Below are 12,653 nucleotides of genomic sequence, written 5' to 3' on the forward strand. Positions count from 1 at the left end.
AATCAGTAACAACTGACAGAATTCCCTGAAATTTTAGACAGGCTCCTTTACAATAAATGTGCCTTTTATTGAGTGTGAATACACAAAGGACCAATAGGGTCCTCTCCATAACACTGATGTTACTATTTCCCCGCATCGGTCCCAAGAGGCAGTGCTTACATGGGACAAACGAAGGGAACTCTGGGTTTTTAAACAATAGTTGTGGAATGCTTAAGGGTTGCCCATGGTGTGGGTGAGCCAGATCCCTGAGAGATGAGACACACTGGCAGAACTCACGAACCGAATGCTGCAATCCATTGGTTGTCAAGATGGAGAGAAGGCAGACTAGATGCCCTTAGGAGGGCCTTGAATCTACTAGAAAATGCTCTGACAAGGGCATCTCCTACAACACCTGGCTCCAGAAGACACAGATTCAGATTTAAATGAACGAAATAAATAATCCACCCCTACTCACTGTCAGCCATGGCCTACCTAGACTAGCGTTCCAACAGCAATCAAGCCACAATCTTAATTCACGTTAGAGAAGCTGAGCTGGTGGAAACAGTTATGAACACTGAGATCATGTCTCTGCAGGCTGGGTGAACAGAAGGCATCCAAGGTGAGTCTCTTACAAAGCCCTGCCCTGGACTATGGAAGCTAAAGCTTCACATTTCCACTTATTCACCAATTGCCCGAGGTCTACACCCTTTGTCAAAAGGGATTGGTTTCCACATGGAATAGACCGGAAGCCAGTTTTTCCTATATAAAAAGTACTGCAGATCAAGGCCTCTGAGGTGTGCAGGTGAATTATTCAAAATTCAATTTTACTTGACCAGCTAGAAACATGAATGAGAAGCTGACAACTCCTATAAATGCCACTTGTCACAACGGAGGGGAAAATCTGATTCAAAAACACTTCTCTGTTCCTCTATATGCTAATGTGTCAGTATAATCTCCTTTTGAAAACTTTTGACCGTTTTCTCCATTTGATGACTATTGAAGAAATAAGCCAGTAAAAGAAGAAAAAACAGTTCATAGATGTATATCCAAACACAAATCTAACACCAAAACATGTTCTTAGTGTATGCAGCTCAACAAATCTAGATGTATAATGAGAAAATTATAGACAGACAGGAACTTTGGACAAACTGCTTATCCTCCCAATCTTGTTTCCTCGTATGAAAAGAGTGGTCAGAATTAAATGACATAATGCATATAAAGCAGGAGGCACAATTATAGGCATAAGATAAGGCAATAAATGGTAGCTACAATTATCATCATGCTGCCCTCTGGTGTGAGCCATTTCCACCACCCTCTGTTCCATAAAGATCTCACTAATTCCAATAGTGAGAAGTCACTATGTACCTTTACGATCAATGGAAGAGGAGGTAAATATGGTCCCTGTATATATGTGTTTGTGTGTGTGTGTGTGTGTGTAAGAGAGAGAGAGATTTATTTACTTATTCAGTCGAACAAACTTATTTCAGTTCATTCCAAAGAGAAAGGGGAGTGAGCTATGTCACCTTTTCTCTGACTTCCCCTTTAAAAGGCCCACGGATTAGGGGCATCTGGGTGGCTCCGCTGGTTAAGTATCCAACTCAGTTTCAGCTCAGGTCATGATCTCAGGTTGTGAGATCAAGCCCTGTGTCCGGGGCTCTCTCTCCTTCTCCTCTGCCGCTCCCTGCCCTCTCTCTCTAAAACAATAAAAAATGATAAAACAATTTAAAAAATAAAGTGTCCATGGATTATTAAGTAGGTTTGTAGCAAACAGCCATGAGCAATGGCTCTGGGTTCTGAGGTTATCTGATTAATCATGATCAATCTCTTGGAGACCAAAGTTCTACTCCACTGAACAACATTCTTGCTTAGAGCCTGGAACTAGAGATGGTCCCTAATTCTAGACTTAATCCAGGGACACAATTGGGTTCTGAGGGACTATGTTGTCATTTGTGGTAGGTGCTCTGCGTCAGATGGGAGTAGGAAGATGGAATGAGGAAGCCCGTCTCTCCACCCCTCTTCTGCATGTCAGCTGCCCCACATCTGGTGGTGGGGTGTCACCACTTTCGGCCCCACCGTATTCCAAAGACAGGAAGAAAGGACATTTGAGGCCACAGTGCTGAGCATCAGGTCTTGGCTAAAATGGCACTAATGCGGACGGGACTTTTCTGACCTCCTTTAGCAGCTCGCTGGCCACTTGTTGCACATTGTCATGTTCATCTTCATCAGAGCACTTGTCACTAACTCATATGTTCTTGTTTACTAATCTGGGGGGAGGGGTGTTCTGGATTATCTCTACCTTCCCACCTCCGGTAGAGTATAGTAAGTTCCATGCAAGAGCGACCTCATTTGTCTTGGTCAGTGCAGCAACCCCAGCACCTAGCACAAGGATCTTCGTAGACGCTCGGTAAGTGTTTGTTGAATGAATGAATAAGTGCGGGTGGAGGGACAACTTCAGCCTCTCTTCCCACACCTCGGCTGGTGCCTGCCCTCATTTCCCTCCAAGCACACACCAGCTGCCTTCAGCATTAATTGGGCTGTGATGTCTGGTGTGAATTACTAGGCATTGGAAGGCATGGTTTCATGCATCTCCTTCTCAGGCTTCCCATCTGAGATGCTGACTGGTTTTACCTTTTGAGGAAAGGTGTGCAACACTCTTGAACTTCACTTCCTTTTCATGAAGCAAAATTCATCACCTTCTAGGTCAATGTTTCCACCATAATCCCCCAACACACACAGGCACGCACGCACATTCTTGTCATTTAGATTATTTGCTCGTCTGGCTTTAAATAAAACTGCACTTTGATTCCCATTCTGGTTTTTTCCTGTACAGAACCTGGGAACTCTGTAAATAAGTGGGGGTGGGGATTTCTGACAGGGCAAGATGTGGCAATTCCTGAATACTTAACCATAATACCATTAAAATATACCCAAACACCATACTCTTTAGCTCTAATACTAAAATTTGATCATAATTTTCAAACGAAACAGATCTTTTGTCACATTATAGCTAATAATTTTGCAACCTGTTTGTGAAAGCATATTATCCTCAATGGGTTCCCCTTTAAACTTGGCACCTAAAACCTCTGATATCACCACTTCCCTCACCATGAAATTATCTTCAATCACAACAAGAACAGCTAAAGGGAAAGACTCAAGTCCATCATCATATCAGGACTCTGGAAATGTACCACGAGGACCACATAAGGATGGAAGAACCAAGGTGGGAAGGGCTAGAAGTCTTTGCCCTTGGAATCCACCATCACCACCCCATTCATGTCCCAACCAGTACAGTCCCTTCGGAATGAGGTTTTATGTTTACTGTCTATCCATAAGAGCAGACTCATCTTACTAAAACATCATGACTGTCACTTTTACTACTCTGCCTTATGGCATGTCAAAGATCATTTACAATCATTTTGAGTTGTAAATTGTACCTGGTCTAAATAAAATGGACTTTACGGCAAAGCTAGGAAATTGTTTCAGCTCTTACAACTCTTTGGACACTTACCTTCAAAAAGTCTATCTGTGTAATGCTTAGTGAAATAAGTCAAGCAGAGAAAGACAACTATCATATGATTTCTCTCATCTATGGAACATAAGAACTAGAATGATCAGTAGGGGAAGAAAGGGATAAAGAAAGGGGGGGTAATCAGAAGGGGGAATGAAACATGAGAGACTATGGACTATGAGAAACAAACTGAGGGCTACAGAGGGGAGGGGGGGGGGGGAATGGGATAGACCGGTGNAAAAATTAAAAAAAAAAAAAAAAAAAAAAAAAAAAAAAAAGTCTATCTGTGGCATCTTAATAATTTCCCTGACGGTAATATCTGCAGTTAATGTAGGACGAAGTAATTTTCCAAAATACAAGTTAACCAGATATCCTGAAATTAGTCATGAACACATCTACCATACTTCATCTTCATAATATGTGTCAAACTCCAATTCATCTGAAATGAAATTTTGTGTAATTGAATATTGCTTGGAAAAAAAAAAAGTGGCCCAAGGGGGACTTGAAGACTTTTGCCCTCCTGATGCTTGCTGATTTCAGATTTAATTTATGGTATTTTTATTGCTTCTGTTACTATATCTCAAGCTGTATGAAATCATTCACCCTTAAGATAGGCCACAAAATAAGCTTAAGGTAGATTCAGAAGTAAAATGCTAATAGATATTTTAGTAGATTTTGGAGCCTTTGATAAATTCAAATCTAAATAAATCAAGATATAAGACAAGTAAAACCTCAGTCACGTTTGCAATCACAATCTTATATGCTAAAACTAACATGAGGTTTGAGATAAACATATCGAAGTCTTTCATGGAAAAAAAAAAGTAACAAAGCAAAAGTACCCAACAGACAGCCTATTACAAGGTAGTGTGGACAACACTAGCCTATGACATATAGTAGACCTCAGTTCCCTAAATGCAAAGTAATGAGCTGAACTGGATAGTTCTGTTTCTGTTCCAGCAAGAAAATTCTCTGACACTATAAGTATGCAAGGTGGATAGCAAGTTTAAAAATACAGCACCTAATTTCATTTGGAGTAAAAAATGGCCTCGTACTAGCTTCAACACAAAGCATGAGAAAGCAGAAGAAAATACACCAATATTTTATTCATGCTATTTTCCCTCATATTTATTTCTCCCTTCATTTTCCCATTCCAAGTTTGACATAATAAAATTAGAGAGACTTTCATCTCAATTATTTTCCACCGGGCACTGCCAATTATTGGCAGCAATAGCCTCAAGCTAACAAAGATCTGGTAAGAACAATTGAAAAGCTACAAGAGCTTAATCAAAGCCTGTTTACAGGCAACATATAGAAGTGTTCACACATCCTTATCCTTGTTTTCAGACCTTTGGATGGGGCTCCTTGTAGAGCCATCCCAGCCGCGTACCTGAAAGATACTACCTGGTACTTAACCACTAAGCAGTAATATCTCCACATGATTTAACACCCACCTCCCACTCTCCTACCACCAAGGAGCCTATTTCCGGAATTCTATTTGGGAAAAATAAAAGGCAAACTTATAAATTTAAATACTGGGAACTGCAAAAGTCTATAGCCCTGCTGCTTGCATATATATATATATATGCTCGTTGTTTAACTATGAAGTTACACCACATAATAAATGATAGAACAAACTAAATGATAAAATAAAAGAACAGACCATCCTTCCTGACCCTCCTGGGCTTTCATAATTCTTAGACTGAAGTTCCTGCAACTCTGTTTCTAGACATAAGGCAAGATAAAACTATTTCTGAAGAGCCAACTAGGTCAATCAAAACAAACGGGCTAAGAGGTGGTAGGTGGTGGTGGAGGTAAGGAAAGAGGCTGTCTTTGAACTAGAGATTCTTCCAAGCCACAACACATCTGCACTATGAACAAGTCACTGGCGGGTTTGTGAAGACGTGTGGATGGCTCTGTCCCCAGGAGTATGCAATCCTGCATATTAACTGCGGAAGCCTGACAATGCAGCAGCCGTGCAAGTCAGGGGGCTAGGAATCAGCATCAAGGACCCTCATCTTTGCCTGTGTGGTCAGCTCCGTCTCCCTACGCCCCTTCTTCTCTAGCAGTAAAATATGAGTTGTAATAATAACCTGCCTGACAAAACTCTTACAGGATTTACTAATAATAGGGATAATAAAATACTTGTAAAATTTAAGTGCCATAGAAATGCTAAATTATATGAGCTGGGCCTGCCAGGGCAGTCCATTTCTCTTCTGATATCATTTAAAGCATGTTTATGGGCGTATTATCTCTTTCATGATGCCAAGGAGACAGTGGCTTCAGTGAAGTATTTCCAGCCTAAGAAGGGTAACAGGAAATGCTTCAATTACCCTGCCAGGGATTAGGAAACACTTTCACTTACATTCTTTCACTGGATCATCACAATGAGCCTGTGGAGTAGACTGGACAGACAAAATCATTCCCATTTTACAGAAAAAGGAACTGAGGTCCCAAAGGGTTCACTAACGTGGCTCAAGGTCATCTGGCAGAGAGCCCATGCTAGAGTTCAAGGTTCCCCACTCCTGACCCTGCCCTCTGTTTTTGTACCACCTATCAAAATGGGAAGAAATGGCAATTACTTGATGGATTAATTGTAATGTTTATTTATTTCTGCTCACATGTGCTGAGCACTTGCTGTGTTTCCATGGATTATCATCTCATTTAATCTCCCACTTAGGAGGCAGGTACTGTATCTTTAAAAAAATTTCACTGATCACCTCCGTACAAAAGAGAGAGTGAGAGAGGGAGAGAGAGAGAGCTCCTTCTACTAAAGCCACATAGCATTTTCCTTACAATATTCATGTGAAAGATATCTTAGACAGTCGTCTAGTTTGGCTACATTTTCACACGTACACTACACTGTGGTGTCCTCAAGAACAGGAAGTATACCAATCTTTGCATCTCCCGTGGTACTCTGAGCAGCACAGTATGCGTCATAGAAGCTCAATGAAGATGTTTTGCTTGAGTGATTACAGGCATGTGATTTTTAAAAATACTTATATGGAGCCAACTTCCACAGTCATAAATATTTTACATTCCTGAAAATGAGAAATCACAGCTCTTTGGTTATTTGAGTGAACACCACATTAGCTGATTACATTTCTGCTTACCATTATTTTAAGTCTGCTGTACCTTAGAAATATACATCTTCAAGGCACAGAATATGCCAATGGAAATCATCCTATTGTAAGAACAAGTATCTCCCATGCGGCTGATCCGTTCACCCAAAGCCTTTTTGCCTGATGGCTCCTTACCTGATAACATATTGTCTGTTTTTATTGAGGGGAACTTCAAAGTCATTTCATGCTTGTGCCTATGAATCATCAGATGGTCCTCTGTTGGGAAGCGCTGTCAGACAAATAGAAAAAAAAGAGGGGGGGGAGAGGGGAGAGGAGCCATTCAGTTTTATAATATATATTTGCCATCACAAGAAAAAGATGTATTCAGCATTGCACATGTGACAGGCAAAACAAAAAATTAGTTCTGAAAAACTGTGAAAGCATGCTAAGTTAAATGCCAAATTATTTTTTGCAAGCAAATGTGCTGAGATGTTCCTTTGAATTGCACCCAAATATATGCATCATTATTTCCTTTATAGTTTACCAGGGGTTTAACGAGGTTGCAGTAAAATCCGGCTGAACAGTAATAAGAAATAGGAGACCTTTGCCTGCCATCATCTCTGACTCCCTACACCTTCCCTGGGAATTCCTTGTAAAGGCCCCTACTTCCTAAATAGTCTTTTAATATGATCAACTGTGAAGACTCATCAGGCAACTAGATATTTCCTTGGGAACTAGAAGTTTGCATCTAAGGGAAGACCTTAAATTTGTGTTTAGTTAAAGAATAAGTGAGAAAACGGTAATGAACAATGCTGAAAGTGTTCAAGTAATCTATACAATAGAAATATGCTGTAACTTCAAAGAATAAGAGCGTTTGAATGAACGCTCATGTATATTCACAAAGAAACTAACTGTGGCAGCATGACAAAGTAAATTCTCTTATTTCTACCTATATATGAGAGGAAACCATGTCCAAAATAGAAAAATGAATTTAGACCTAAGTAGCACTGGAGTTCTGCAAAACTATTTGGAACTTTTGTCTAATAGTTACTGTTCTACATGATAGTATAAAATAGTATACTATCAAATAGTATAAAATACTCTAAGGCATAGTAAGTATGCTAGACGTTATCTATAGATTAACCAGAAGTAGGAAAAATGCATGAAGTAGGAAAAGAATTTTGATTCATGTCAGACATTGGGAAAGAATTACATGTCATGCTTAACTGTTTGACATAAACACCTACAAATGTGCATGTGACATTTGAATAGTATGTTTCTGTTTATGAAAGCCTTGCACGCTGCATTCATTATGTGATCTTTTATAAGTATACAGATGACTCATGGTCACATGACAAATCATTTTTAGTATTCCATACTCTGTACAGTGTAGTAAACCAACACTTTAGTTTTAATTTTCAGAGTGATATTACAGTTATTAAAAAGGCAGTTCCCAAATGTTTTCAGCTGTCTGGCTTCTGGTCACACAGTGGGATTGGATTTCCTGGCCCCCTTGTGGCTCGGTGGGGGGCCATGTGACTAGTTCTACCCATGGAGTCATAAATGGAAGTGACAGGACACTCACATTCCAGTGCCTAATTCCTGGGGCAAGACCTTCTCTCCTTTAACATGCCAATTCACAATATTAGAAATAGTGACCCCTCAATTATCCTACATCTCTGAAGGATTATGAAGAGCATTTTTGAATTCTAAAAGGTTATGAAAAAGGTCTGGCCATACATTACCGTAGAAATGTATGCGTGGGCAACTGAAGTAAGCCTTTGTTGTTTTACGCCGTTGAAGCTTTGGTGTGATTTGTTATTGCAGCAGATCCTAGCCTCTCCTGACTCAGGCTGGTAGGTAATAACCGAATTTAGCAGGGCATCTGCTTTATCAAGGTCAAATGAAAACACGACAAAAGACAATAAACTCTGCTCAACATTTCTGAATCTTTGACAATTTAGACAGTCTTTCAGAGCTTCCCAGTTCCTCAGGATAGTCATTAAAAGTTCCAATTACCATTGTATACTGTGGTAGAAATCTTCTCTGCAAATAGTACAGATTTGTGTCCATGAGAATGAGGGAATTCACTGGGCTAAATCGTTTGGAATATTCTGAAAGTAGTTTTGGGAATAAATATCACTTAGTTGTGATTTGTATCATATAAATTGGAGCATATAGAATCTGCAAAGCATGGTAATTATGTCAGAGTTCTAACTATACAGAAGTCTGATTTATAAAGATGTGGGGTTTTGCTGCAGCTTCATCTATGCTCTTATAGTGCTCTTATAACACCTTATAGAAACTACATCCAACATGGGACACTACCATGTGTGGTTCAGAGACAGGTTAAACTACTTAGTCTTTCCATTAAAATCCATATCATAATTTTTAGTGGGATATATATAATCAACAAACAACATGGTAGTATCCTACTTTCGTATTTGTAAGCCATTTTTTGGTTCCGTAAAATAATAGCCTAAAATAGAATATTAACCAGATTACTTACTAAATAACAATAATTTCCATAATATGTCATATTAACTATAAATACCTCCCCAAAGAGACAGTACAGGATATCATGGGGCTTTTTTAATTTAGCAGGAAAAGAGAAGCAAACTGTGTATAACCAAGATGTACAGTCTATGGCAGATACACAGCTGAGAGAGGCCACTGGAACTCAAACCATGGTCATGTTAAGGGCAAAGGAGCAGCGAAATTAACAATGGACTCTGTGAGCTCAGAAAGAGCAAGAGAAGCTTGTTTCTCTTTACTTCTGGGACAAAGTTAATCTATAAGGAGCTATAAAACAAAAAACCTCCCAGGTATTGTAGACCACTCCTAATAGAGCAGAGCTTCTTTCCAGGAGGGAAAAGGGGGAAACATCCTTCCATCACTGCCAGTGTAGCACAAGCACTGATAACTCACATTTTCTCCCCTTTCCAATCCCCAGCCATCCTCTTTTCTCCATGCAGGTCCCCAGGCTCTGGAAGGTCACTATGGTAAATGCCATGATCACAACAACAGACTTGACTGTGATTTTCTAAAACCCCACCAGGAGACCCTTGGGATCACTAGCCAACTACCACATTTCCTCAATTCTAGTATCTCTTCAAATGAAAGATGCACATATTTTTAAAACAACTTGTCAAGGAAAAGAAACACTTTCACCTTAAATAAAAACATCAAGTTTTAGGTGCAGCTTTGTAAGGGGTTGAGGGGAAAAGTTTGGAGTTCTTCCTTAAAATCAAGAAACTATGGAAATCCTCAATTCTCGTTTTGTCTAACCAGTTCACTCAGCCTTCTCAAGGAAATGAGCTGCTCCTTCCCTGAGTTCAAGGTCATTAGAAATGCACCCCTCAACCTTCACTACCTCCGAATTTGCTTGTAACTTCATAGTGCTACTTCCATTCCTTCCTGCCTCAGAGGAATAAGCACCCCCTTCTTCCTCACAGGATCTTCTACACCCTTGTCTTCTAGGGGCTGGCGCTTCAGTTGTGGTTCTTCAATCCAGCGTGCACACTTCTCCTTGCCCTTGACTAAATCCCGCCTGGCTAGCCTTTCATTTAAAAAGAACCTCTCTCGGGCTGCTTCCTTCTCAGGCTACCATTATATCACTCTGTTTCCCATCATTCCCTAGCACTCTTGAAAGAGTCCTCTATGCTGGCCACCTCCACTTCCTCACCACCCACTCACTCATTAATCCCTTCCAACCTGGCCCCCACCCGGACTCCTCTCTCATAGGTCACCCGCCAGAACCCAACTGCCAAACCCAACAGCCTCTGCTCAGCCTCTCACTGTCCCGGCTCTAGCAGCGTCTGACACCAGTGACCACATGTCTGTGGCATTATTTATTTATACCCTGCCTGATTCCAAAAAGGAGAAAAGACGGCTTACAGAAACACATAAAATGGAGTGGGAGACCATGAGCTAGAATTAGGGGACCCCCAAAAGGGAAGGGATTAAAAAAAAATGTTAAAGCCAAAACGCAAACCATCAGGCAGTCATTCTCAACTGGGGGCCACTCTGACCCCCACGGGGACATTTAGCAATGCCTGGAGACACTTTTGGTTTTCACAACTGGGAAGTGGCCACTGGGATCTAGTAGGTAGAGGTCAGGGGTGCTGCCAAACATCCTGTAATGCACAGGACAGCCCTTCACAGCAAAGAACTACTCAGCCCAAGTGTTAACGGTGCCGAGCTTGGGAAATTCTGCCACACAGCCCGTAATTATAGCAGCCATAAGAGTAACAATGGTGAACATTAATTGAGCATTTATTATGTGCAGGCCTTATACTAATCACATGTAGTATCTCATCTAATCTTCACAATAACTCCACTTGATGGGAGCCATTGGAGGCAAAGAGGTGTAATCTGGCACAGCATGCCAACTTCCCCTCTTAAAGTTTAGATAAATGGAAAAACTGCGGGTTCTAGAAAAGTTATAGAAGGTTTACTGTACTCAAAGAGGAAAACAAAATAGAATTCAGCTCTGATGGTGAGCTATTTCACCAGTAATCCAAAGGCCCCGTATCAAGTGACTATTGTAAAAGCAGCATCCTCCCTCCCCTTTCTGAAATAACAGTCTCGAACATCTGGTGGGCAGGATGCATCTGGCTTACTTCCAGGGGAAAAGTTAAGGATGGAAATGGCTAATGCTGATGTATTTCTGGGGCTGTGAGGGAAGTAGTTCAAACTATTCAAAGTAGAAAATAATAATAATGAGGAGAAAGATGATGATGATGATGATGATGATGATGATGATGATGATGATAGTGATGATGATGATGGTGGTGGTACTGGTAATGGTAAAGGGGGCTTTGACAATATCTTAGTGAAGAAAGAAAGCCTACAGCAGGCATGATTGCCAAGTGAGAGCTGTTTCCCTGTCAAAAGGCAGCTACATCCTGGCAGAACAGACCAAAGGATCCCCACACTCACCTGAGAGCAGCCCGGGGCACTGCAGACAAATGGCCTCTCCTGCTCCAAATTCATCTTGGATTCCTCATAAATCTGTAGGACAGGGGAGAGGGAGGAAGGAAAACAGAAATCCATGAATATCTCCTGCTTCTACCTAAGAAACATGAGAAAGGCAATTGCTCGGAGCCCCTTTCTATGCCAATCTCCAAATTAGACAAGATAAACATTAACGCGAATACAGGTCCCGCCTTGCTGAAGTTCACTAGGCTTTCTGCAGTCTGAGCTCCTATTGTTTGCTTGAGTGCATATTTATTGTACTTTGAAGAAAAATGCCATGGGGCTGTTGCAGCAGAAATTCTGCCTCTGGAAAACCACCTGGACTGTGTTATTACCCAGTAAGACCGCACCCGCGCAAGAAGATGGCAAAGCAAAGTTCACACCTGTCCTTTGGAGTTGGCCACTTAGAAAAGCGAGAGAGGGGCAGTAAACAGGGTTATCACCAGTGTGGTGACCAACCCTGAGCAGCGGTCAAATAATTCACCCACGATCACCCTGCCAAGCTTCGGGATGACTACAGGATGCAGAGTAGCCCTGCAGCCAGCTTAGCAAATGTCCCCAGTGGTGAGCCATGGTCTTAAATTCCCTTTCATCTCACTCATTCACAGATGGCTCAACAAAAAATATCCGGGTCATGCAGGGATAAACAGAAATAAGAAAATGCAGAAAACATTACTTTGGATATTTTGTGAATTTGGTTTTACAGGCTAATTTGAAATTAATATTAGATGAAGGCCATTGCCCATCTGATCTACAGAACTTATCTGGAGTAAGGTAGCTTTGTGGGGAGAAGTCTTCTGCTATGGTCTCAGTCACATGTTACATTCTAGTGTGCTCTTTTCTTATGTAGGGATTAGGTTCTAAGGTGAGTTTATTAGGCAAAAATTGAGCGTAATCAAAATTACTTTTACCAATCCTCCCTAACACCGATGTAAGTACATACATATTGGTTTCATGGTTACTAACCTACACAGTACCAAAAAACAATTTTTTTTTTGACAAAACAAGGGTGTTTATTATAGGAACATTCTCAAATGACACCAGAGAAGTTCACATTTTTTTTTTACATAAACATTTTTTAAACATCACAAAATAGTATGTGCAAATTTAAGTTTCACAATTTAAACCAT

At 40.7% G+C, this 12,653-nt stretch overlaps 1 protein-coding gene across 4 annotated transcripts in view; it reads right to left on the bottom strand.

Moving 5' to 3' along the window:
• LOC121099778 (cyclic AMP-responsive element-binding protein 5-like) overlaps positions 1-12,653 on the bottom strand; it is a 160,047-nt gene that overhangs the window by 77,574 nt on the left and 69,820 nt on the right. For all 4 annotated transcript variants that reach the window (XM_040644146.1, XM_040644144.1, XM_040644147.1 and 1 more), the window contains 2 exons: positions 11,488-11,559; positions 6,742-6,835 (listed from right to left, as the gene is read on the bottom strand). In XM_040644146.1, the coding sequence (XP_040500080.1) occupies positions 6,742-6,835; positions 11,488-11,559 (166 nt within the window). The remainder of the gene's footprint in view (positions 1-6,741; positions 6,836-11,487; positions 11,560-12,653) is intronic.

The sequence above is a fragment of the Ursus maritimus genome, unplaced genomic scaffold, assembly GCF_017311325.1.
Source record: "Ursus maritimus isolate PB19 unplaced genomic scaffold, ASM1731132v1 scaffold_3, whole genome shotgun sequence".
Taxonomy (NCBI): Eukaryota; Metazoa; Chordata; class Mammalia; order Carnivora; family Ursidae; genus Ursus; species Ursus maritimus.